Here is a 25,282-nt window from a genome sequence, read left to right as displayed (position 1 = left end):
TCCACGTCATTTCTCCGCCATTTGTCTGTGGGTTTAGCTTTGGGTAGGCAGGTAGGGTAGTTCTCTCTCCAGCCAGGCTAGCCAGGGTCCCCCGGTCATTGTGTCGCTGCTGGGAATAGTAGTACACCGCTCACCCACACTATACTGTGGAGGAAATAATTATTTGACCCCTCACTGATTTTGTAAGTTTGTCCAATGACAAAGAAATGGAAAGTCTCAGAACAGTATATTTTCAAAGGTAGGTTTATTTTAACAGTGGCAGATAGCACATCAAAAGGAAAATCGAAAAAATAACCCTAAATAAAAGATAGCAACTGATTTGCATTTCATTGAGTGAAATAAGTTTTTGAACCCTCTAACAATAAAAGACTTAATACTTAGTGGAAAAACCCTTGTTTGCAAGCACATAGGTCAAACGTTTCTTGTAATTGATGACCAAGTTTGCACACATTTTAGGAGGAATGTTGGTCCACTCCTCTTTGCAGATCATCTCTAAATCCCTAAGGTTTCGAGGCTGTCTCTGTGCAACTCTGAGCTTGAGCTCCCTCCATAGGTTTTCTATTGGATTAAGGTCCGGAGACTGACTAGGCCACTCCATGACCTTAATGTGCTTCTTCTTGAGCCACTCCTTTGTTGCCTTTGCTGTATGTTTTGGGTCATTGTCGTGCTGGAACAACCATCCACGACCCATTTTCAGTTTCCTGGCAGAGGGAAGGAGGTTGTCATTCAGGATTTCACGATACATGGCTCCGTCCATTTTCCCGTGAATGCAATTAAGTTGTCCTGTGCCCTTAGCAGAAAAACACCCCCAAAGCAAAATGTTTCCACCCCCATGCTTGATGGTGGGGACGATGTTTTGGGGGTCATAGGCAGCATTTTTCTTCCTCCAAACACAGCGAGTTGAGTTATTGCCAAAGAGCTCTATTTTGGTCTCATCAGACCACAGCACCTTCTCCCAGTCACTCACAGAATCATTCAGGTGTTCATTGGCAAACTTCAGACGGGCCTGCACATGTGCCTTCTTGAGCAGGGGGACCTTGCGGGTCCTGCAGGATTTTAATCCATTGCGGTGTAATGTGTTTCCAATGGTTTTCTTGGTGACTGTGGTCCCTGCTAATTTGAGGTCATTCACTAACTCCTCCTGTGTAGTTCTAGGATGCTTTTTCACCTTTCTCAGAACCATTGACACCCCACGAGGTGAGATCTTGCGTGGAGCCCCAGAGCGAGGTCGATTGATGGTCATTTTGTGCTCCTTCCATTTTCGAACAATCGCACCAACAGTTGTCACCTTCTCTCCCAGCTTCTTGCTAATGGTTTTGTAGCCCATTCCAGCCTTGTGCAGGTCTACAATTTTGTCTCTGACATCCTTGGACATCTCTTTGGTCTTTCCCATGTTGGAGAGTTTGGAGTCTGCTTGATTGATTGATTCTGTGGACAGGTGTCTTTTATACAGGTGACTAGTTAAGACAGGTGTCCTTAATGAGGGTGACTAATTGAGTAGAAGTGTCTAACCACTCTGTGGGAGCCAGAACTCTTAATGGTTGGTAGGGGTTCAAAAACTTATTTCACTCAATGAAATGCAAATCAGTTGCTATCTTTTATTTAAGGTTATTTTTTCGATTTTCCTTTTGATGTGCTATCTGCAACTGTTAAAATAAACCTACCATTGAAATGATACTGTTCTGAGACTTTTCATTTCTTTGTCATTGGACAAACTTAAAAAATCAGTGAGGGGTCAAATAATTATTTCCTCCACTGTATAGCATTATGTTTACTGCCACTCTGTGTGTCTGCTGGGAACAGTAGTACACCGCCCACCCTGTATAGCATTGTGCTCTGTGTCGCTGCTGGGAATAGTAGTACACCGCTCACCCACACTATATAGCATTGTGTTTATTGCCACTCTGTGTCTCTGCTGGGAACAGTAGTACACCGCTCACCCACACTATATAGAATTGTGTTTACTGCCACTCTGTGTCTCTGCTGGGAACAGTAGTACACCGCTCACCCACACTATATAGCATTTCTGTACTGCCACTGTACTGCTGCCAGTCAGCGTGTACTTTTACGGATAAGTGAAATGAAGAAGAAATCCTGTGAAAGAGGGAGGGGCAAGGGAAGAGGTGTTCCCCCTGACGGTTCACGTACAGGCCACAGTGGAGCACCGAAGAAAACCCACTCAATACCGCCCATGTTGTCCAGGAAATCAACCCTCACAAATCCAAAAGAACAGGACCAGATAATTAAATTGGATGACCTCTCAAGCGTCCAGCAGTGGGTTAAGCAGCACCAGCACATCACGCACGAGGTCTGAGTCCTCAGCCAGTTACAAGGAGCCAGTGGGCACAAAGCTGACACAACCGGCAGCGACACCACGCACACAACTGCCAAATAACCAGTCCGAAGAATTTCCTCAGGACACAATGGGGTATTCGCAGGAGCTATTCCCAGCCCAACAAACTTCCACCTTTCAAAAGGTCAATGGAACAGCCAGAAATTTTGGGCCCGGATTCACAACCATTGACTGTGGGAAATGCACCGCGCACTGAAATGCAAGGCGAGTCCGAGGAGGACTTTGAAACCCAAATCCCAGAGCAAGTTGGGCAGGAGGGGTTTCAATTGCAGGAGGTCGGCCGAGAAGATCTTGAAGACGACGTTGGAGTGTGCTGCGCAGAGGTTGTTGTGGGGAGCTCTACTCCACGGCGGCGGCCCACAATCACATATGACGAGTTTGAGGAGATGGAAGAGGAGGACAATGTTGACAGAGACCCAGATTTTGTATGTGAAGGAGAACATCGCCGTCGTAGCAGCACAGATAAGTCTGTTGAAGAACCCACTGCTGCACGAGTTCGCCTTGTGCCACAAGGTAGGCGGCGCGAAATTTCAGGCACCACAAGCGTGGAAGTTCAAGTGAGACGCAAAAGAGGCGCAAACAGAAATCGCCAGCAAGGCAGGTGCTCCAAAGTTTGGCCTTTCTCTGAAGACTGCAGTGAGGATGGTACCATGGTGATTTGCAAGGTGTGCAAGACCCGCCTGAGCAGGGGGAAACATTAACAACCTCTCCACCACCAGCATGACCCGCCACATGGTATCCAAACATACTACTCTGTGGCCGCCAGGACAGGGTACCAGCAACACTGCCTCCCTTGGGGTCACCAGACTCACCACCAGACCCTCCTCAGCAGCAGCAGTAGCCCAGCCATTGCGTGGTTCACAACAACATTCACAAACATCAGACGACGCTGACACTGTCACTTTCCGGAATAGTGCTCGAGGTCTCCCAGTCATCAAACACAACAACCAACAGCCGTTCAGTGTGCAGCCCTACGGTTCAGTTGTCTGTCTCGGAGATGCTTAATTGCCAGCAAATGACCCCCGGGCCGTGGCACTAACAGCCAGCATAGCCAAGCTTCTGGCCTGCGAAATGCTGCCATATCGAGTAATGGAGACAAACAGCTTGAAGGGCATGATGTCAGTGGCCATCCCATGTTACGTGGTTCCCAGCCGCTACCACTTTGCGCGCTCTGCAGTGCCTGAGTTGCATGAGCACGTGGTCAGCAAAATAACCCGAAGCTTGAAGAATGCCGTTGCCTGCAAGGTTCACCTCACCACTGACACCTGGATGAGTGCGTTCGGCCAGGGTCGATACATCTCCCTTACCGCGCACTGGGTGAACCTTGTGGAGCCTGGCAGCGATTCCTCACCTGCTACGGCGCGGGTGTTGCCCACGCCGCAAACAGCTGCACCGCCGTCCCTCCCACTGGATAACAACAGCAGCACCTACCTCTCTGACTCCTTCTCCTCCAACGCATCTCAAAGCTGTACCTCATCCGGAAACGCTAACCCAGCAGCAGTAGGATCGTGGAAGCAGTGCAGCACAGCTGTTGGGGCAGCTGCCTTGGGGATAAGCAGCACACAGGGGAGGAAATTTGGAGGGGAATAAAGGAACAGACGGATTTGTGGCTGGCACTGCTGGACCTGAAACCGGGCATGGCTGTGTGTGATAATGGGAGTAATCTCATTCGCGCTTTAACCTCCTTGCCGGTTATCCCGAGCTCAGCTCGGGGTAACCTGCGCAGGAGGATATCTCAGGCCCCGCTGGGCCGATTTGCATAATTTTTTTTTTTTGTTACAAGCAGCTAGCACTTTGCTAGCTGCTTGTAACTTCCGATCGCCGCCGCTCGCCGCCGATCCGCCGCAATCCGCCGCGCCGAGTCGCTCCCCCCCACCCCAGAGCCCTGCGCTGCCTGGCCAATCAGTGCCAGGCAGCGTTGAGGGGCGGATCGGGATTCCCTATGACGTCCCGACGTCCATGACATCGGTGACGTCATCCCGCCCCGTCGCCATGGCGACCGGGGAAGCCCTGCAGGAAATCCCGTTCTCAACGGGATTCCCTGCATACTCTGATCGCCGAAGGCGATCGGAGTGGGTGGGGGGATGCCGCCGCTTAGCGGCTATCATGTAGCGAGCCCTTGGCTCGCTACATGATTTAAAAAAAAAAAAAAAAAAAAAAAAAAAAAAAAAAAAAAATTAAAAAATGTGCGGCGCTGCCTCCTTGCCGGATTTTTTAGACCGGCAAGGAGGTTAAGGTTGGCTAAGCTGACACACATCCCTTGCCTGGCGCACGTGATGAACCTAGTAGTTCAGCGGTTCCTGAGGACATACCCAGGCGTGGCCGATCTTCTGTTGAAGGTGCGACGAGTGGCCAAACATTGTAGAAATTCCAGTACTGCTTCGGGGGCACTCGCCAAGATGCAGGAGCGCTTTAATCTCCACCACCATCGCTTGCTGTGTGATGTCTACGCGCTGGAATTCTACGCTGCACATGCTAGCCCGCTTTTGTGAGCAGAAGAGTGCAGTGGTCCAGTACATGACGGCGCAGTACCGAGGCGCATCCGGACAGCTGCCAAGCTTCTGTGGATCCGATTGGGCCAACATGTTGGACCTCTGCCAAGTCCTCCAAAATTTTGAGCAATCCACGTTGCTTGTGAGCAGTGACAACTCTTCAGTCAGCATTACCATACCACTGCTGTGTTTACTGAAGAAGTCAATGTTGAAAATCAAGGAAACAGCTGTCATGATGCAACTGGGGGAATCTGAAGGAGAAAACGATCAGGGTGATGGTACCAACATCAGGCCATCCGCCTCAGGAAACGCTGGCCCCAGCAGCTATGACGAAGAAGAGGAGGAGGAACAGCTGGAGTTGGAGCAGGAATTTCATGCCACCACTGACGAGGGCCAGAGCGGTGCACGTTGGACTTCCACAATTCAGCGCGAATGGTCAGCAGAAGCAGACCAGGAAGAAGGTGACGACTATGATGCATCACAACAACTATCACAACGCTCACAAGAGGATGATGAGGATTCTGGCAGGACTCTGGCACACATGGCTCAATTCATGCTAGACTGCATTGAACGCGACCCACGCATTGTGCGCATTCTGGACAACACCAATTCCTGGGTTTATACCCTTCTGGATCCACGGTACAAACACAATGTTCCAAAACTGCTTGAAGAAAGAGTCAGACAGGTCAAAATGGAAGAATACCAGCAGGCCCTTGTGGAGACTTTAGAGAGGAGATTGACATCCTCCCCCTCCTCTAGCCAGTTGTACGCCGACAGACTGACTTCCGCAAACCCAGGACGACCAGGAGGTAAGCAAACAACACAAGCCGCAGCTAGTGCCCAAAAGGGAATGGTATCGGCAGTGTGCTTGGAGTGGGAACATTTTCTGACACCCATGCAGCAGCCCACAGAACAGCAAGCGTGCAGATCCACCTCCAACACCGATCGCCTGGAGAAGATGGTCAAGGACTACATGTCAGATGGCGTAGCTGTGTTGAACAATCCATCTGCACCCTTCAACTATTGGGTATCGAAGCTAGACACCTGGCACGAACTGGCAATGTACGCAATAGAGGTGCTGGCTTGCCCGGCAGCCAGCGTTATGTCGGAACGCTGTTTCAGTGCTGCCGGAGGCATAGTCACAGATCGGCGTATCCGCCTCTCCACAGAAAATGCAGACCGTCTGACTCAAATTAAAATGAATCAATCCTGGATTGGAAACAACTACGCAACACTCCTGGACCCCAACCAAGTAACATGAACAATGACCATCTGTGATGGGTTAGCGTTTCCGGTCCCTGTTTATTGAACCTCTTATCTGTATTACATTTATGACTGCATGGCGGTAAAAAGCATGCTATCCGCACGCTTTTTGTCCTCATGCAAGGCCTGGGTTGTTGTGTCTCAAAGCGTGGCCTTCTCCTCCTGCGCCGCCCTCCTCCTGTTCCATCACGTGTGCTGCTGCTGGGTTAGCGTTACCGGTCCCTTTTCCTGGAACCTCTTATCTGTATTACATTTATGACTGCATGCCGACAAAAAGCATGTTACCTGTGCAAAGAAAACAGACATTTCCCGCATTTAAAAGACAGTTTTCCCTTTGAAACTTTAAAATCGATTTTCTCAAAAACTATAAGCTCTTTTTGCTAATTTTTTTTCCCTCTTGTACCCACTCCCAAGGTGCACATACCCTGTAAATTTGGGGTATGTAGCATGTAAGGAGGCTTTACAAAGCACGAAAGTTCGGGTCCCCATTGACTTCCATTATGTTTGGAGTTCGGCGCGAACACCCGAACATCACGGCCATGTTCGGCGAACGTTCGCGAACCCGAACATCCAGGTGTTCGCCCAACACTATTCACCACCGAAGTTTGCGCGAATAAATTCGTATGCGAACCATTCGGGCCATCACTATTTTTTTATACGATCCAATTTTTGAGTCCGATTAAAAACGTAACTGCACGCAGTTTTTTTTTTTTTTTTTAAACACATCTGAATCAAAAATCGGGTTGTATAAAAAAAAAAAAAAAAAAAAATATCGGAATCGCATTTAGTGTGCAAGAGGCCTAGATGCTGCTTTAGTATAAACTTAAACTCTACTCAGTCACTGTGCCCTTACCGCATCAAGCCGGTAGCCTGGGGTCCCCTCTGGCCAGGTCACGTGGCCTGGGGTGTACTTCACAGGCACAGTAGTTTTGCGCCTACGCAGAACACTCCAGATGACGTCAGCGTGACCGCCTCTTGCACAGGTGCAATAGATCTGCACCGGAAGGGACCCCGGGCCACCAGCTGGATGGCTGCCAGGGGCTGGAGGAAGCCTTGGGTAAGTATATCTTTGTTTTTTAATTACCTTGCATCTGTAATTGAGAATTGGTCTCACCTCTTTGTTTTCAAACAGGCACTTGATATTGCTTTGTTAAATAATCACCTATTGATTGCTATAACTTGTGTTTTAAAAAACTTGACTGTTTTCTATATTTATTCTCCAATGAAAGACATTTCTACATATCCAAACGGAGCTACTTGTTATTGTGGAGTTAATATCTAATATCTACTCTGTATTTGTGCTTTAAATAACCCTTTTTTGTTGGTAAAAAAAAAAAAAAAAAAAAAAAAAAAAAAAAAAAAAAAAAAAAAAAGGTGCAGCTATCGGAATGTTTTCAGACCTATAGTTAAATAGAGTTTAAGTAAACACACAAAAAAAAATTCTAGATACAACAATAAACACGCTAAACTTGCACAAGGGATACAATCTGTCTTTTTTCATTTTTGTTTATTTTTGAGATCCCAAGTACCTGAGCTGGGTGATGGCCCTCTGGGCTTCAGAGGCGAGGCTGCAAGTAGCCTCCAGCTGGCAGCGAATTGGCCTCCATTTTGTCTCCTGTTCCATGAGGCAGCTTTCAGCCACAGCTCGGAGCTCCCTCTCCTGGGCAACTTGTGCTTTCAGTAGCTCAGTCTCTTCACACCCCTATGGAGGAAAAAAGACACCACTAAATGGTTATGTCGGTTAAAGTTTTGTAAATTTAACATCATCCATAAAGAAGTACTATACATTGTCAAACACTAGAATAAATGAACGTTATTATAACAGGATTTCAGCTTCTTATTTCAAGAAGGGATCTGATTGACCTCCAGAAACATAAACAACTTTCCTTCGGTAGAGAAGCTGATGTCTGACCAGAAACCTTTATTACCTTATGGAGCTGTATGGCTAGTTCCTGCATCTCTGCCTCTAGGCGATCAGCATAAGCTTGCTCCAGAGCATCTCCTGGTGGTCGAGCAGAGCTATGCCAACGAGCAATGGCAGAGGTCATCTTCCTTTTTGGTCCAAACAAGCTGCAATATATAAAGATTATTAACAGCCATGAAAGTAAAGCCCTATATATGGCCCAAATATACATTTTTCATGGACAGTAAAACTGGGGACTATGGCATATGGCTAAGTCAAATTTTAGAGTAGTATAATGAGCCTCCATACTTTATTGTGGCCAGGTCAAACCTATATAAAACTGCCCCTCCAGACTCACAAGCCACCCCCGATTGCTCCATCCAGTCTCTGCCTGGCACTCACGTTATGCCCACTTCTTTCAGGTCAGATTCAGTCAGGGTGAGAAAGATCCGCAGATTGACATCTTGCTCCTGGAAGACAGAGAGGTACTTGGAGCAACCGATCTGCTCTAGCAGCTCTGCCAGGTCCTGATGGGAGAAAGAGGACAAAGTCACACTACAGGGTGGCAAATACAAAAATTATAGGACTAAAACCATGAATTGATAGACTGATCAAGAATTTAACTTTACTTTCTACATCAAATTGCCCCCTACATATGCAATCATCTGTTAGAGATGGTTGTAACGAAGAAGAAAAAAAAAAAAAAAAAAAAAAAAAACTTGTGCATCCTGTGTAGCTTATTATTTATAAAGCATTAACATTTTCTGCAGCGCTTTACAGGGTATAGTCTTGTCTACTGTCTCTCAGAGGAGCTCAGAATATACTCCTTACCATAGGCATGTGTCCATTGTTGTCTAGGGCCAAATTTTATGAGGAAGCCAAGTTACTTAGCTGTATGGTTTTGGGCATGTGTGCGGAAACCGGAGTGCAGCAGATGCCGCCACAGACCTTATCTGTGACATACTACCGCTCTGTTCAAACATGAACTGACCCAAACAGGCCACCTCCCTTCATAATAACCTTAATTCCTGGTGGACCTACAGTTTATGTTACATAAGTGTATTAGCACTGTACATATAATGAAAAGGATATTCTGCTGAAAAGCTGGACATTTCAGCGCCCGCTGTTTATAGTCTTCAGTTTGCATTGTGGGTGGCCCTGGAGCCAAACGTACCTCTTACAGGCACAATTTGTTTTTGCCTCAATTGCAGTGTTTATATCGGCAGATTTGCAACGGGTGTGTGTGTGTGTGGGGGGGGGGGGGGGGTGGATTAGGTGGTAGTTAAAGAGGAACTCCAGTGAAAATGTAATAAAAAAGTGTTTCATTTTTACAATAATTATGTATAAATGATTTAGTCAGTGTTTGTCCATTGTAAAATCTTTCCTCTCCCCGATTTACATTCTGACATTTATCACATGGTGACATTTTTACTGCTGGCAGGTGATGTTACTAGAAGTAGCTGCTGCTTGCTTTTTGGCAGTTGGTAACAGCTGTAAACAGTTATTTCCCACAATGCAATGAGGTTCAGACAGGAAACTGGCAGGACCATGGTCCTCACAGTTTCCTGTGGGAGGAGTTTCACCACAATATCAGCCATACAGAGCCCCTCCCCCCCCCCCCCCCCCCCCCCTGGCATACATTCGAAATTGGCGCCGGTAGACTTGGGTGCAGGATACAGCCGGTATATAGCCGATCCTGCTTCTGCTCAAGTCCAAGCCGTGTTAATTACTATTCCCACCCCAGGCCGCCATGGATAGTGGGGAATTATATAATTCAGCTTAAAGCGATTGCTGGAGGCCGAATTATTGTGTTTTAAAAGCAACTTCGGCTCAGTCTTCTGATGGCGCCGACGTTACTCACTGAACGATACTATAGATGTGATTCCTATTAAAATCTATGGTGGCGCCAGCTGCGCCCAAATGTAGCTGCGCTGAAAAGCACTGCTCCACCCTGATGGTCAGTTTGTGAAAAGGAATAGATGTCTCGTGTAAAAGGGGGTATCAGCTACTGATTGGGATGAAGTTCAATTCTTGGTCACAGTTTCTCTTTAAGATCTGCTGTTCATACAGGTGAAACTTGAAAAATTAAATATCTTACAAAAGTCTATTTATTTTAGTAATTAAACTTTACTCAACTGGGGTGGGGGAAGCCTCCAGATCCTATTGAGGCTTCCCCCATCCTCCTCAGTCCCACGGCGGGGGAGATCAAGCTCCCTGAACAGTGGAGATGTAAATATTTACCTTCCCGGCTCCAGTGCAGGTGCAGTATCGGCTCTCCGCCTCGGAGATAGGTGGAAACAGCTGATCGCTGTTGGGCCTCTACTGCGCAGGTGCAGGTCTCCTGCGCCTGCGCAGTAGAGCGGACCCGACGGAGATTGGCTATTTTCACCTATCTCTGTGCGGAAAGCCGCAACAGCGCCCCTGCTGGAGCCAGGAAAGGTAAATAAATCGGTGCTTATCAGGCTTGTCGAGGGAGGATTCCGGGACACTTCTGGGGAGCCAGCGCTGGGTGAACACGGTAAATCCAGCGCTGGACACTTGGGCGCGGCAGCGCAGGAGACTTGGGCGCAGTCGGCACCACCATAGGCCGTAATAGGAACTACGGCTATTGCAGGCACAGGGAGTAACTTCAGCGCCGTCAGAAGACGGACCTGAAGTTGTTTTTAAAACAATTATTCGGCTTCCAGCAATTGCTGGAATTATTTCATTCCCCCACTATCCATGTCAGCCTGGAGGGGGAATAGTAATTAACATGGTCCGGACTTGTGCGGCAGCAGGATCAGCCATATACTGGCTGTGTCCTGCGCTCAAGTCTCCGGCTCCGTTCTCTCTCGTACGCGCGCTGGACTGCCTGCAGCTACAGGGGAGGGGGAAACCTCATTGGGACCATGAGGCTTCCCCCTCCCGAGGTGAGTACCCCCCAGGGGGAGGTGAGTACCCCCCAGGGGGACTTTTTTTGTGTTACAGGGCCTCTTTAAAGAGACTCCGTAACAAAAATTGCATCCTGTTTATCATCCTACAAGTTCCAAAAGCTATTCTAATGTGTTCTGGCTAACTGCAGCACTTTATACTATCACCATCTCTGTAATAAATCAATGTATCTTTCCCCTGTCAGACTTGTCGGCCTGTGTCTGGAAGGCTGCCAAGTTCTTCAGTGTTGTGGTTCTGCTATGAACGCACCCTTCCAGGCCCCTCTCTGCACACTGCCTGTGTGTTATTTAGATTAGAGCAGCTTCTCTCTTCTCTCTTATCTTTTACAAGCTGGATAAATCATCCTCTGAGCTGGCTGGGCTTTCACATACTGAAGAATTACAGACAAGGGCAAAGCTGTTTGCAGGAAGAAACAAGCAGCCTGAAACTTCAGTGCATGGGGGAAAGAAACACACAATTGATCTCTTGAGATTCAAAAGGAATGCTGTATACAGCCTGCTTGTGTATGGATGTATTTTCTATGTGTGGACATACTGTACATCAATCTACTTCCTGTTTTGGTGGCCATTTTGTTTGTTTACAAACAAACTTTTTAAAACTGTTTTTAACCACTTTTAATGCGGCGAGGAGCGGCGAAATTGTGACAGAGGGTAATAGGAGATGTCCCCTAACGCACTGGTATGTTTACTTTTGAGCGATTTTAACAAAACAGATTCTCTTTAAATAGAGTGACCAGATTTTTGTGGGTCCAACCTGGGACGGGGAGGGGGGCGTGGGGGGGCTGCGCCGCGGTGAAAAATGGGCGTGGCCATGACATTGTATGGGCGGAGCTAACGTAATGATGTAACAGCGAGGCATAAGAAAGCAGTGTTTACGCCATGATGTGGACAAACGAGACTTTGCATCATGGGTGTGCAGAAACTGTGTGATGCTAATAGTATACCGTAACCACAAAGCAGCAAACATAGCCATCTATGACCATTAAATAATAAATGCAGTAACCGTTACCCCGGACACCAGAAAATAAACGCAGTAGGCAACATGTCAGCACAAAATAACCGCAATGCGGGCAACATGTCAGTATAAAATAAATGCAATGCGGGCAAACATGTCAGTATAAAATAAACGCAATGCGGGCAAACATGTCAGTACAAAATAAACGCAATGCGGGCAAACATTTCACCAGGCAAGAAACGCACTGCGGGCAAACATTTCACCAGGCAAGAAACACACTGCGGGCAAACATTTCACCAGGCAAGAAACGCACTGCGGGCAAACATTTCACCAGGCAAGAAACGCACTGCGGGCAAACATTTCACCAGGCAAGAAACGCACTGCGGGCAAACATTTCACCAGGCAAGAAACGTAATGCGGGCAAACATTTCACCAGGCAAGAAACGCACTGCGGGCAAACATTTCACCAGGCAAGAAACGCACTGCGGGCAAACATTTCACCAGGCAAGAAACGCAATGCGGGCAAACATTTCACCAGGCAAGAAACGCACTGCGGGCAAACATTTCACCAGGCAAGAAACGCACTGCGGGCAAACATTTCACCAGGCAAGAAACGCACTGCGGGCAAACATTTCACCAGGCAAGAAATGCACTGCGGGCAAACATTTCACCAGGCAAGAAATGCACTGCGGGCAAACATTTCACCAGGTAAGAAACGCAATGCGGGCAAACATTTCACCAGGTAAGAAACGTAATGCGGGCAAACATTTCACCAGGCAAGAAACGTAATGCGGGCAAACATTTCACCAGGCAAGAAACGCAATGCGGGCAAACATTTCACCAGGCAAGAAACGTAATGCGGGCAAACATTTCACCAGGCAAGAAACGCAATGCGGGCAAACATTTCACCAGGCAAGAAACGTAATGCGGGCAAAGTTCACCTGGAAAAGAAAGCATTTACTCACCTGGCTGAAGTCTCCTCTGGCGCTCTGCTCCATCCCGGGACCGTCTTGGTCTCCCGCGCTGACAGGGCTACGGCAAGATGGCGCCCGAAGCCCTGTACTGGAGACACAGTCTCCAGTACAGGGCTTCAGCAGCCATCTTGCCGTAGCCCTGCTCGCCTGCCGGTGTCGGAGCAGACACCGGAAGAGGAGGCTGGAGCGGGGCTGCAGGCAATGAACTGGCACGGCGTCTATAGACGCCGCTGCCAGTTCATGCGGAGAGAGTGGCCAGAGTCCCGAGGCCGGGACGTCCCGCTGCTGAAAGTGGGACGTTTCCCGGGACCTCATGCTGCCTGGGACAGCGGACCCCGAATCCGGGACGCGTCCCGGGCAATCCGGGACTTCTGGTCACTCTACTTTAAAGGGTGAAACTAATATATGAAATAGGAGTCCTTTGCAGGTGTTTTGGATGAATTAGCCGATTAGAGTCTGACACTTTGAGCTTAGAACATATAAAACCTTTTCACAATATTCTAATGGTCTGAGATTTTGATTTTGGGGTTCTCATAAGCTCTAAGTCATAATCATCATAATTCTAACAAAGGTTTGGAATATCTTGCTTTGCGTGTAATGAGTGCATTTCATATATTAGTTTCACCTTGTAAGTTGAATTCCTGTAATAAAAAGGACTTTTGCATAATATTCTAATTTTTCAAGTTTCATCTGTACTTATTATAAAAAGGTACACAAAGGTGGTTGCACTTTAGGTTGAAGATGGTGGTCGCATTATTAGATCCCTCTCAGATCAGATTTGATCTGACATTGATGGCCACAATATTTGACCATCAGATAAATCCCTAGTGGTGCCCAAACATGGTAGAATTTCTTCATTTTTTTTTTTCAGTGAGATAATTTTGTTCGATTATTCCAACATGGCTACCTACAGAAAACAGTGGTGAAGTGAGTGGGGGTGTAAGAGATGCAAGACGGTGCTGATTAGCCACATTATTTTGTTTAAACGTAGGTTTAGTAAAACAAAACAACAAAACAAAACAAAAAAAAACCTAACATACCTTTGGCCCTGTGTAAGGAGGTAGATCTGCAGCAGGCAGTGCACTGGAGAATCTGCAATTTGGTGGTCCAGGATTGGCATGGGCATCTCCATTTCGCTGTCTGCCTTTACTGTGCAATTTGGTAGGTTTCCTGCTGGGTATTTCCACAACTGGATCAGAGTCCTGAGAAAAAGAGACTTTATTAGATAGAATCTAAATAAAGACTTTTCACGTGACAGAGAGCCTTCAAGGCTTAGTTTAAAGTCTGGTTACCATAGCAAGAAAGACTACAGAATACAGATCAAAATATACTGAAAAAAGTCAGCTGATAAACTGATGCGATAATACATTGCATCTATCCTCCTACTGCTAAAGGTGAACATTAACGATACAATCCCTCAGACGATTGATTGGAAACGATAGTTTGGGCACACTAACAGAAGGAGAACTGCTAACCAATTTGATCAGATTAATAGAATCGATCTGTTTTTTTGGATCAATTCCATCAATCTGACCGGATGGTTTTGTCAGCTTTTCTTCCATTAGTGTGCCCAAACGATAGTTCCTGATCAGATCTGATAATCATCCAGGGAATTGTATCGTTTAAAGTGAACCAGAGATGAAGCACCCTCATGTAATTTACCATATATATCAGTGGGAACATTAGAGAAAACACCTACCCTGCTCTCTGCTTCACTGCTCAGCTTGCTTCTTATCAGCCTTGATAAAATCTCCAACGAGCATTCATTCAGTCTGGCTTTGCTCAGGAATCATAGCAGAGCCAGAAGGGGGCAGGCTTGGGCTTGAAAAGACATCAGAGCAGACAGACTTGGCTATAATGATTCCTGAGCAAAGCCAGACTGAATGCTCAGTGGGGGATTTTATCAGGGCTGTTTAGAAGCAGGCTGAGCAGAGTAGGATAAGGCAGAGTAGGTTTTTTTCTCTAATGTCCCCACTGATATATATGGTAAAATACATGAGGGTGCTTAGTCTCTGGTTCACTTTAAAGCCAATGGGTACCAGTTTAAAAATAAAAAAAAAAGTCAGATACTCACCTAAGGAGAGGGAAGGCTCGGTCCTAATGAGCCTTCCCTCTCCTCTCTCGGTGCCCTCGGTGCTGCGCTGGCTCCCCCGTATGCGTCCGCCACCGCAGGGACTTCGGAGGTCTTCGGGAGCACTTGGGCTTCCGAAGACGGGCCGCTCCATACTACGCGATTGCGTCATAGAGGACGCGCGCGCATGCGTACTATGGAGCGGCCCGTCCTCGGAAGCCCGAGTGCTCCCGAAACCTCCCTGCCGCGGGGGATCCTGCGCGGGATCGGGCACCGTGAGAGGAGAGGGAAGGCTCATTAGGACCAAGCCTTCCCTGTCCTTAGGTGAGTATCTGACTTTATTTTTAAACTGGTACACAGTCACTTTAAGGCCACCTTAAAAATGACTATTTGAGATACACCCCAGTTTTATTTTATGCGTAAATCCACTTTTTAATGGTTCATTATCTCTTCTCAATGACGGTCTAAAATCTAAGAACTAGTGACCCTTTTTATCTATCTTTTCCCTGTTCTCAGAAGCAGTTATCCACAAGGGACAAGTTTCATGCCTGTAAAGCCTGGTACACACAGGGGGCACACGGACACATATTTGCTACAACTGATGCTCCATACCTCGTTGCTCTCCAGGGACGCCTCACTGCTCACTCCAGTGGTTGTACACACCCCCTCACTGCTACTGCTCCGCCCTCTGTGCCGATCTCCCTCCTCTGCAGAAAGAAAACAGAAAACCCATCTGAGCATTAAACACAGGCAGCATAAAGTACATCAAAAAGAGCCACATGACATTATATGATGTCTTAAAGAGGCAGTACAGCCAAAAGCAACATATCAGTTTTGAACTGAAGCTACTGAGTTCAAACTAGAAGTGTACTTACAGGAGTACCCTTACCCCAAGCGCTTCCTTTATCCCTCGGAAGTCTAGGGCAGTCAACAAGGGCACCTGAACTGAGAGGTATATGGAGGCTGCCATGTGTATTTAATTTTAAATAATGCAGATTGCCAGGCTGCCTTGCTGATTCTCTGTCTCTAATAGGTTCAGTCAAATACCCCTGATCTGCACACTTGTTCAGGGTCAATGGCTAAAGTCTGACTGGATTAGCCACATGCTTGTTTCAGGTGAGCGATTCAAAGACTACTGCAGCCAAAGAGATCAGCAGGACAGCCAGGCAACTGGTATTGTTTTTAAGAAAATAAATATGGTTGCCACCATACTCCTCTCAGTTCAGGTGTTCTTTAAGAGGCATGTAAAAAAAGTTTGTCAAATGTGTTAGCAGTCAACACGTTACATGGGATCTCATGATGGAGCGTAGAGGAAGAAGGAGCTACAGCCTTTTGAAGGTTTTTGACTCTTTCCCAGGGCTGTGGAGTCGGGCTAAAAATCATCAGACTCCAACTCCTCTGTAAAACCACTGACTCCAGGTACCCCAAATTGTTCCGGCTCCTAGACTCCACAACCCCTGAGGCAGGGAACACAATGACTGTTTTCGTACGCGTTTTCTGCACAGAAAAACTGAGAACTCATGTTAATCAATGTGCTAGTACACACTTACTGTGTTGTTCGCGCGCAGAAAAAAAACTGACATTCTGCATCCTGATTCTGCACATTTTGGCAGTTTTTTGTATCAATTACATCAGCTGCTGTGAAAAACCGCACGCGTTTTCCTGCATGGAAACACACTTAGTGTGCAGAAAAAGTATGCAGAAAAACGCGCGCGGAAAACTGAAAGTCAAGTGTGTTCCCTGCCTGAAAGGCTGTGGAGTCAGTACAAAAATCGCCCAACTCCTCCGTTTATGAAACCACCGACAAAACTCCAGGTACCCAAAAACTGCTCTGACTCCACAGCCCTGCTCCTTCCGAACAAATTTCAACATGCAGCAGAATGTTTGGTTGGGCGAAATTCCTTTTTCATCAGGGATTCAGACTGCACTCTCTGATCCCAGCAAAATAAAAATCTGCCTCAAAACTAGTACAATGAGAACATGAAGCAAAGACACAAGAAGGTAGGTGCTCACTGACAATACATGCAGGGATGTCCAACCCCAATCCTCATGGCAGAGGTCCTCACACATTTTATGCACAACTAAAATTAAATTGATGGGAGTGAATCAAGATAGGTGTGGTTCATCATGTAGAGCAGACGTCTCCTTTGCCCTGTCCATTCTGAACACTGGCATGGATATGACCCTTGAGGACTGGAGTTTGACATGCCTATACATTGGAAAGTATTTGTCTGCACTCACCTCTGCTGCTCCCGTTACTCTCCAGATCGTGCTCATTTATGGGAGAAGTAACATCACGGTACCGCAAATCAGCCAATCCCCCAGCGTCATCATCCAGCTCACCGTAAGTGACGTATCCCTGAGAAGGGACGGATGCTGGAGCTGAGGGGAAGAAAAAACAAGAATCACACACAGGTTTTTGTAGCATTTGAATGACTGCAGTTTAAATGTGTGTCACGAATTATACTTGAAGAAGTGAAACGACCCTCTGTGTGCATTTCTTCTGATAAAAGATAGGATCCACAACCTCAAGCACCTGCAACATGTTAGGGTGACTCCACCATGCATCACAGCCTGACTGGCTCATACTGACAAAAAAAAAAACACAGAAACCTTTGGACAATCTGCATGCTAAGTTACACCATCGTCTGCAATATATTTTGGTTTTAAATGATTTTTGACTAAATATTATCAGGACTGAAATGGATGGAAGTTTTATAATTGTTAAATTACTATTTATTACAGTTTAGTTGAAGTTACAGCACAAAGCCAGCCTAGAATGAAGGCGTGGGAATACTGAGAGCAGTGCATCTGTACAAGACGCTGGTAGTCCATATTAATCAGTAAATACTAAGTTAAAGAGAACCCGAGGTGTGTTTAAAGAATGTTATCTGCATACAGAGGCTGGATCTGCCTATAAAGCCCAGCCTCTGTTGCTATCCCAAACCCCACTAAGGTCCCCCTGCACTCTGCAATCCCTCATAAATCACAGCCATGCTGTGAGGCTGTGTTTACATCTGTAGTGTCAGTCTCAGCTGCTCCCCCGCCTCCTGCATAGCTCCGGTCCCTGCCCCCGTCCCGTCCCTTCCCTCCAATCAGCAGGGAGGGAAGGGATGCAGGCGGGGACTGGAGTTCTGCAGGAGGCAGGGAGAGCAGCAGACTGACACTATAGAGATAAACACAGCCAGCTCTGACAAGCTGCTTGTCAGCAGCATGGCTGTGATTTATGAGGGATTGCAGAGTGCAGGGGGACCTTAGGGGGGTTTGGGATAGCAACAGAGGCTGGGCTGTATAGGCAGATCCAGCCTCTGTATGCAGATAATATTCTTCAAACCCACCTCGGGTTCTCTTTAAGGTTATGATAGGTCTGTGACTGACAAGTACTCACAGCAGACAGGCTGGGCAACCCCTCCTCCACCACCAGCAGTTATCTTCGCCAAGGCTTGGGGGCCGTCATGGATGCTAGGACCTTTGGCCTTCCGCTGTGGTCTCGACCGATGGGGAATGGACGAGGACTCGTCAGAAGAGCTGAGGTCTTCAGGGCGGACTAAATGAAAAAAGAAATATGTAAAATTTCTATCCTGTTCAGTATGCCTTTTGCTGAAAACAAAACAAGTCCAAAATATTTGGCAGTATTGTTTTGTGATGCGACAGATTCTCCCAATGCATATCATAGATTCACATGACTGCCAATGATCCACAAATGCATTTCCATGCAAAGAAAGGATGCTGAATCCCTGTGTGTACACCATAAAGTGTATAAAGCCCGGTACACACCTATTTTGATTGGACAATCACTGACCACTTTTACCACCTTCATGTATATGCGGGCTAACAGACATTAACCTGCTGGGCGTTCTGATTCCCGCGGGTTTTTTTTTTTTCATGTAGCTAGCCTAGCGCTAGCTACATGATTCTCCCCTTCCAGCTCCCTCCCTCCCACCCATAAGGAAATCCCGTTCTGAACGGGATTTCCTTTAGAGCTTCCCCCGTCACCATGGCGACGAATGGAGTGACGTCATAGACGTTGGGACATCACAGGGACTCCCGATCCACCCCAAAGCGCAGCCTGGCGCACGGGGTCTGTGGGGGGGGGGGCCCCATTTCGTGTCGGGTAGCAGCGGCGATCGGGTAGGACACACAGCAAGCAAAGTGCTTGCTGCGGGTTTAAAAAAAAAATAAAAAAAATATTCAAATCGGCCCCGCGGAGCCTGAGCGGTGCCCTCTAGCATCTCTGGACGAGCTCGGCTCGTCCAGAACGCTAGGGAGGTTAAATACTATGAGCAGAATGTGTAGGAAAATCCTCCTACTACATGGGAGGTGGTAAAATTGGTCAGTCATTGGCCCATCACAGTTGAATCTGCTTACAGGATTCAAAATCTTTTGACACTCATACTACAAGAAAGTGGTAACATTTGTTGAAGGTTGACCATTCAAAATTAAATGTGTATGCCAGGCTTAAAGTGTACCCGGAATGGCATAACTAAAAGATTTTATATGAATCCGGGGCTGCCTACAGCTCCAGGAGCACCGTTGCGTCCCTCACCGCCGCCCCCCCCCCCCTCGAGTGCCTCTGTTTGGCTGCAATAAGCCCCAGTAATCCGGCTCAATTGCGCCAGTCGGCTCTTCTGTGCATACGACTGAGCAAGATTACCGGGGCTGATTGCGGCTGAACAGAGGCACTCAGGATGGTGAGAGACGCAGCTGTGTTCCTGGGGCTGGAGGAAGCCTTGAGTAAGTATCAAATCTTTTAGTAATGCCATCTCAGGTTTACTTTAAGGTCACCTGAAACATTCATGGTCTAGCTACAGAGATGTGGCCACTGTGAGTCAAGTGCACCTCCAGTCCACAGTTGATACAGTGATGCAATTTAGAGGGAAAAAAAACACACACACACACACACACACACACACACACACACACGTGGACAGGATGTGGGGTTTATGATAAGGGTGGTAAACTAGAAACCTATGGCTATGGCCAGAAGCCTAGCAGCACGTTTCCCAAAAGGGTATGCCACAAGTAGCCGAAGTCAGCATGCAGTGAATATCTAAATGTTTTTGTGTACACATGAATATTCAGTCACAGATTTTCACTGTGCTCTGATTTCAGATAGTCTTGGCTTACTCTACTGGAATGCATGCTAACAGCAACACTTAGAAACCCCAATCCAACTAGCAGATTACTCACACTGGACAGCAGAAGCCCCAGATATGGACTGCCTCTTATTTTCATGGAGAGCAACAATGGTTCGGGCCACTGCGCCTGTGTGGCTCTAGCCGTGTGTCCTCGCTCCCATCACCGGGAGCATCATGCACAGGCGCAGTACGCTCCTGACAATGTGAGCAGGAGTGAGAACGCGCATAGCCAAGGCGCAGTGGCCTGCGACATCAGAGTCGCAAAAACTGGAAAATTCCTGTAAAGCGCAACTAACCTGAGAGGGATACTGATTTTAATTTTAACCAATACCAGTTACCCTGGTATCCTGCTGATTTGTCATGCATCTGACTCACCCGCCTGAAACAAGCATGCAGTTAAAAACTTAAGTCAAACATCTGATCTGCATGCTTGTTCTGGGGGCTATGACTAAACGTATCAGAGCAGAGGATCAGCAGAATGGTCAGGCAATGTGCATTGTTTAAAACAAAACAAATATAGCAGCCTCCATACCCCTCCGAGGTCAGTTTTCCTTTAAAGAAAATCAGTGGGAGCGATCAGGCCAGAAGGGGCTGGAGGAAGCCCCGGGTATGTATAGATTCCTTCTATCAGCTGTCTCAGGTAACCTTTAAGGAGAATCTGTAAGAAAAATAACTCTCCTCCCCGGGGAATATACTTATCTCGGGAGGAGGAAGCCTCTGAATCCTAATGAGTCTTCCTCTGCCCTCCTCAGCGATCCAGCGCTGGTTCCTCTGAACACCGGCAACATACCTACCACGATCCAGCGTAGGTGCAGTAGCGGCTTTCCGATCGGGCTCAGGCGGAAATAGCTGAGCCCGATTGGGTCTAGTCTACTGCGCAGGCAGAACGGACCCCATCGGGCTCAGCTATTTTTATCTGTGCCCCATCGGAAAGCCGCTACTGCGCCTGTGCTGGATCGTGGTAGGTAAACATTGCAGATGCTACTGCGGCATCTTTGTCGGCTGTGGTTTTGGGGAAGCCAGCGCTGGATCGCTGAGGCCTAGAAGGATGGGGGAAGCCTCATTAGGATCCAGAGGCTTCCCCTCTTCCAAAGTAAGTATCCCCAGGGAGGGGAGTTGTTTCTTCACAACAACTTGGGCTACCAAGGACTCTGCAGTTTAAACTGTGCAATTATAACCAATGTTAATCAATAGAATAGACCAGTGAGTTGGTGCAGCCATAATTGACCACAAGAAAGAAACTTTTAAGAGCAAACAAATTGGCCACTGACACCAATACATCCTGGTACAAATATTAACCATCCTGGCGGTATGGACGAGCTCAGCTCGTCCATCACCGCCGGAGGCTGCCGCTCAGGCCCTGCTGGGCCGATTTGCACCAAATAAAGAGCAGCACACGCAGCCAGCACTTTGCCAGCCGCGTGTGCTGCCCGATCGCCGCCGCTCTACGGCGATCCGCCGCGAGCAGCGGCGAAAGAGGGTCCCCCAGCCGCCTGAGCACAGCGTAGCCGGAACAAAAAGTTCCGGCCAGCGCTAAGGGCTGGATCGGAGGCGGCTGACGTCAGGACGGCGGCTGACGTCCATGACGTCACTCCGCTCGTCGCTATGGCGACGGTGTAAGCAAAACAAGGAAGGCCGCTCATTGCGGCCTTCCTTGTTTATTCTGGGCGCCGGAGGCGATCGGAAGAACACCTCCGGAGCGCCCTCTAGTGGGCTTTCATGCAGCCAACTTTCAGTTGGCTGCATGAAATAGTTTTTTTTTAATTTAAAAAAAACCCTCCCGCAGCCTCCCTGGCGATCTTATCAGAACGCCAGGGTGGTTAAATACTTTATTGCGCAATTTTCCTCAATAAGCAAGAAGCTCCTCAAAGGAACCACTACACAGACAGAATTAAAACATTTTTCTGAGCAAAAATAAGTGAAAAAGGGACTAGTTTCTTACAGATTGTCCTTAAAGAAGTGTACCAGAGACGGGGATAGAAGGAATTTATACATACCCGGGGCTTCCTCCAGCCCCCTTCCTGATCGCTCCCACACCGCCGTCATCCACCTTCTGGACCCTCTGTAATACGTCCCGTAAGTTTGGCCAGTCGGGGCTTACTGCGCATGTGCGGCATAGCCGAGCGCGCGCCCCCAATGCTCTCTCACAGCTTGGAGCGTTCTGCACCTGCACAGTACTACTGCACAGGCACAGAACGCTCCCAGACCTGGGAGCATGACAGAGGAGCGCGTGCAGCCACACTGCACATGCGCCGACTGGTCGAACTTACGGGACTCATTACCAAGGATTCAGGAGGCGGAGGACGGTGGGTTGGGAGCGATCAGGCTGGAGGAAGCCCCAGGCATGTATAAATTCCTTCTATCCCCATCTCTGGTACACTTTAAGTAGGTTTCAGTAACTGCAACTTCAGTCAATTCTTTAAGGCGTGTCCAGCTTGGTCCTAGGATTGGTTTGGTCACACTTTGTGATGTTGGAGTCCTCTTTATAAAGAAAGCTTCTCACAGGCTGCATTACTAATCATTACCTGCTCCTCGGCTGTGTGTTCGGGACCCCCGGGTGCGGTAGGAATCCAGCATTGACACTATTCTGGAATGGCCAAACCTTGCAGCCAGCATTCGAGCTGTATCTCCATTCCGGTCTGTCTCCGTTACCTTCACCCCCTAGTAAAATAAAGAATGAATGATTAGCCAGTCAAGGAGAAGCAAGCTGGCACTTCAGCATAAAAGCATTCTGAAACTCAAGTACACACAGGCAGATCCACAGCCAACCTTTCACTTGTGCCAGAACGAGGAGATGGAGAAAGGACCTGGAAGGCTCTATTGGATCCACAGCCTTCCCTCTCCATAGGGGAGTATCTAATGCTACGTACACACATGCGACAACGATCGTTCGTTGAGAACGACAAACAAACTTTTAATTGATGAAAGAACGACCTAAGTAAAGATAGTTTTAAAAGGTGTGTAACGATCTGATCGTTAGAACGAACGTTACATCACGTAAAGCAACTATTGCGCCTGCGCATAAAAATGAGAAGTTTCACAGAGAAATAGTGAAATGCGCATGTCAAGCCTAGTACGAACGACCGTTTCCAACGATGTACTACTTTTGCAAACGATCGTTGTTGGTTAAAATCCGCCGAGACAGAACTTGCTTTTGTAGCGATTTGGCTCGTTCGTCGTTTGCCTTAATAGTCGGTGGTTCGTTTTTTGTAACGATCGTCGTTGGTAAAGATCGGGGAACGATCGTTACAAACGACTATAGTCGCATGTGTGTACGCACCTTAACTCATAGTTTTGTGACACTTTAGCGGTGCAAATATTAGCTACACTATTGACCTGCCTTGCACTGTTCTTTATAAGAGCCATGTCTGCATAGCAGTTGGCATCTGCACAACATGGGCAGACTATAGTCTGCAACGTCGGTGCTTGTTTGCATCACCTGAGTGGTAAGAAGTAGAAAACTACATATTCCAGAAAAGGAGTTTCCATTTACAAGGTTTAAAAATAACTAATGTTACATAAAATATGATCGTTAAAATAAAAAATAAAAAAAAACCCAAAAACAAAACACTCAAGGTTGACAACACATGTAAATGTCAAGTTTAGTTTTTTCCTGGGACTTTCTTCTCAACCAACCTCCCCCCGCGCCTTGGGCTTCACTGAAATTTTGCAGTTCGAGAAAGGGTTGTGATAAGGGCTATAGGAAGGAGCAGAGGTTCCATTTACACTTTGCACATCTTAGTGCGTTGCGGTACTGTCCCCTCCGCTCCCCATATGTAGAACCAGCCTGAAAGTTCCTTTTTGTAGGATTCTGCAGATTAACAAAAACAAACACAATTCTCTTCCAAGCAAGGCAGTAGACCTGGAAGCAGAGGTGGAGCAAAGACTTACATGGTTCAGCAGATGTTGCACTATGATCTCATGTCCAGATGCTGCAGCCTCCATTAGAGGGGTAAACCCATAGACTGGCTCCCTGCAATGATTTAATGGAAAGCAGTTATATACCGGTATATGTAGAACCCAATACTGTAGAGTCCATCAGCCTCCCTGCATATAGTGCCCATACTGGGCACTATACTAGCTATACTGGGCACTATACTAGCCATACTGGGGATACTAAACCCCCTATCCTGGGCAACTATGCTAGCTATGCCGCCACACCCCAGCCTCCACCCCTCCCCCCCATAACCCGCCGCGCACGACACTGTCCACTATAACCCCCCTCCCCCGCGGGCCCCGGAGAAAAATAAATTGGTCAGAAAACGGTCCCTGGGCCGGGAAAAGGCTGGGGACCCCTGCTTTAAGGCATTAAACAATTATCACGTACTTCATGTCTGCGTTGGCACCATTCTCTAGAAGGAATCGCAGCATCCGCTGGTGCCCTGCACTAGTGCAGTGATACAAAGCAGTCCAGCCGCGAGCATCCCTTGCATCCAACTCAGCTCCTTGCTGCAATGGTTGAAAAAAAATATGATGTCACAGAGGATTGTATATCATTTAATCTCACCCTTCTTTCTCCTTAAAGTGCAAGTGAACTGACATGGAACAAGGGTCCTGATGCACTAACTTGTGGTAATATTGTCATGCATAGACAGCGCACAGCAATATTACTGGTACCATGGGTCGTGCCAATAATGCAACTCGTGGTACACTGCTGTGGTAGTACCTGAAATATCGCCGTGCCCTGTCTCTGTACGGCAATATTACTGCTAGTTAGTGCGTCAAGCACAATATGATATGAACAAAGGTATATATAGTACTAGCCCTATTAAGAAATGGTATTTAGTCCCTTTCTAGTTTACTGCATTGCAAGTGTTAAAAATGAATGCTGTTATCTAGAATGACAGTCAAACAGCAAGTTAAATTCGGCCTGCTAACCTGAAAAGTAAATAGAAGGCAAACAAGGAGGGACAACAATCTGGAAGTGGGTAGCGAATGGAAAAACTGATGCACAATGTAAGAATCTGGTCCCATTCAACAGAGCACAGATCTGTTTTTACGGGATCAGTTTTCCATCCGGTATGGTGTAAATCCAGCCTAATTCTTCCTTTGCAGTTCATCAAAAAACAAGCATCTGACTGCCTCAGTTCCAGTTAATAAAAGGTTAAAATTGCTAATATTTAGGTGTCCACACACAATTTTTTTTATATTTCTGTTCAATATGAGAACAATTCTATTTCTCTGATTGATTGCAACATTTTAA

General features: G+C 47.3%; 1 protein-coding gene across 4 annotated transcripts in view; it reads right to left on the bottom strand.

Moving 5' to 3' along the window:
* Positions 1-25,282, bottom strand: part of ANKS3 (ankyrin repeat and sterile alpha motif domain containing 3) — a 72,259-nt gene that overhangs the window by 32,579 nt on the left and 14,398 nt on the right. For all 4 annotated transcript variants that reach the window (XM_068244204.1, XM_068244205.1, XM_068244206.1 and 1 more), the window contains exons 4-13: positions 24,407-24,528; positions 23,971-24,052; positions 22,605-22,740; positions 18,330-18,488; positions 17,183-17,323; positions 15,554-15,648; positions 13,911-14,072; positions 8,414-8,538; positions 8,037-8,178; positions 7,638-7,810 (exon numbers count right to left, since the gene is read on the bottom strand). In XM_068244204.1, coding sequence (XP_068100305.1) covers positions 7,638-7,810; positions 8,037-8,178; positions 8,414-8,538; positions 13,911-14,072; positions 15,554-15,648; positions 17,183-17,323; positions 18,330-18,488; positions 22,605-22,740; positions 23,971-24,052; positions 24,407-24,528 — 1,337 coding nt within the window. The remainder of the gene's footprint in view (positions 1-7,637; positions 7,811-8,036; positions 8,179-8,413; positions 8,539-13,910; positions 14,073-15,553; positions 15,649-17,182; positions 17,324-18,329; positions 18,489-22,604; positions 22,741-23,970; positions 24,053-24,406; positions 24,529-25,282) is intronic.

Source organism: Hyperolius riggenbachi, chromosome 7 (genome assembly GCF_040937935.1).
Source record: "Hyperolius riggenbachi isolate aHypRig1 chromosome 7, aHypRig1.pri, whole genome shotgun sequence".
Lineage (NCBI taxonomy): Eukaryota > Metazoa > Chordata > Amphibia > Anura > Hyperoliidae > Hyperolius > Hyperolius riggenbachi.
Note: the sequence above shows the minus strand (reverse complement) of the source record. Positions and strands in the feature narration are given on the sequence as shown.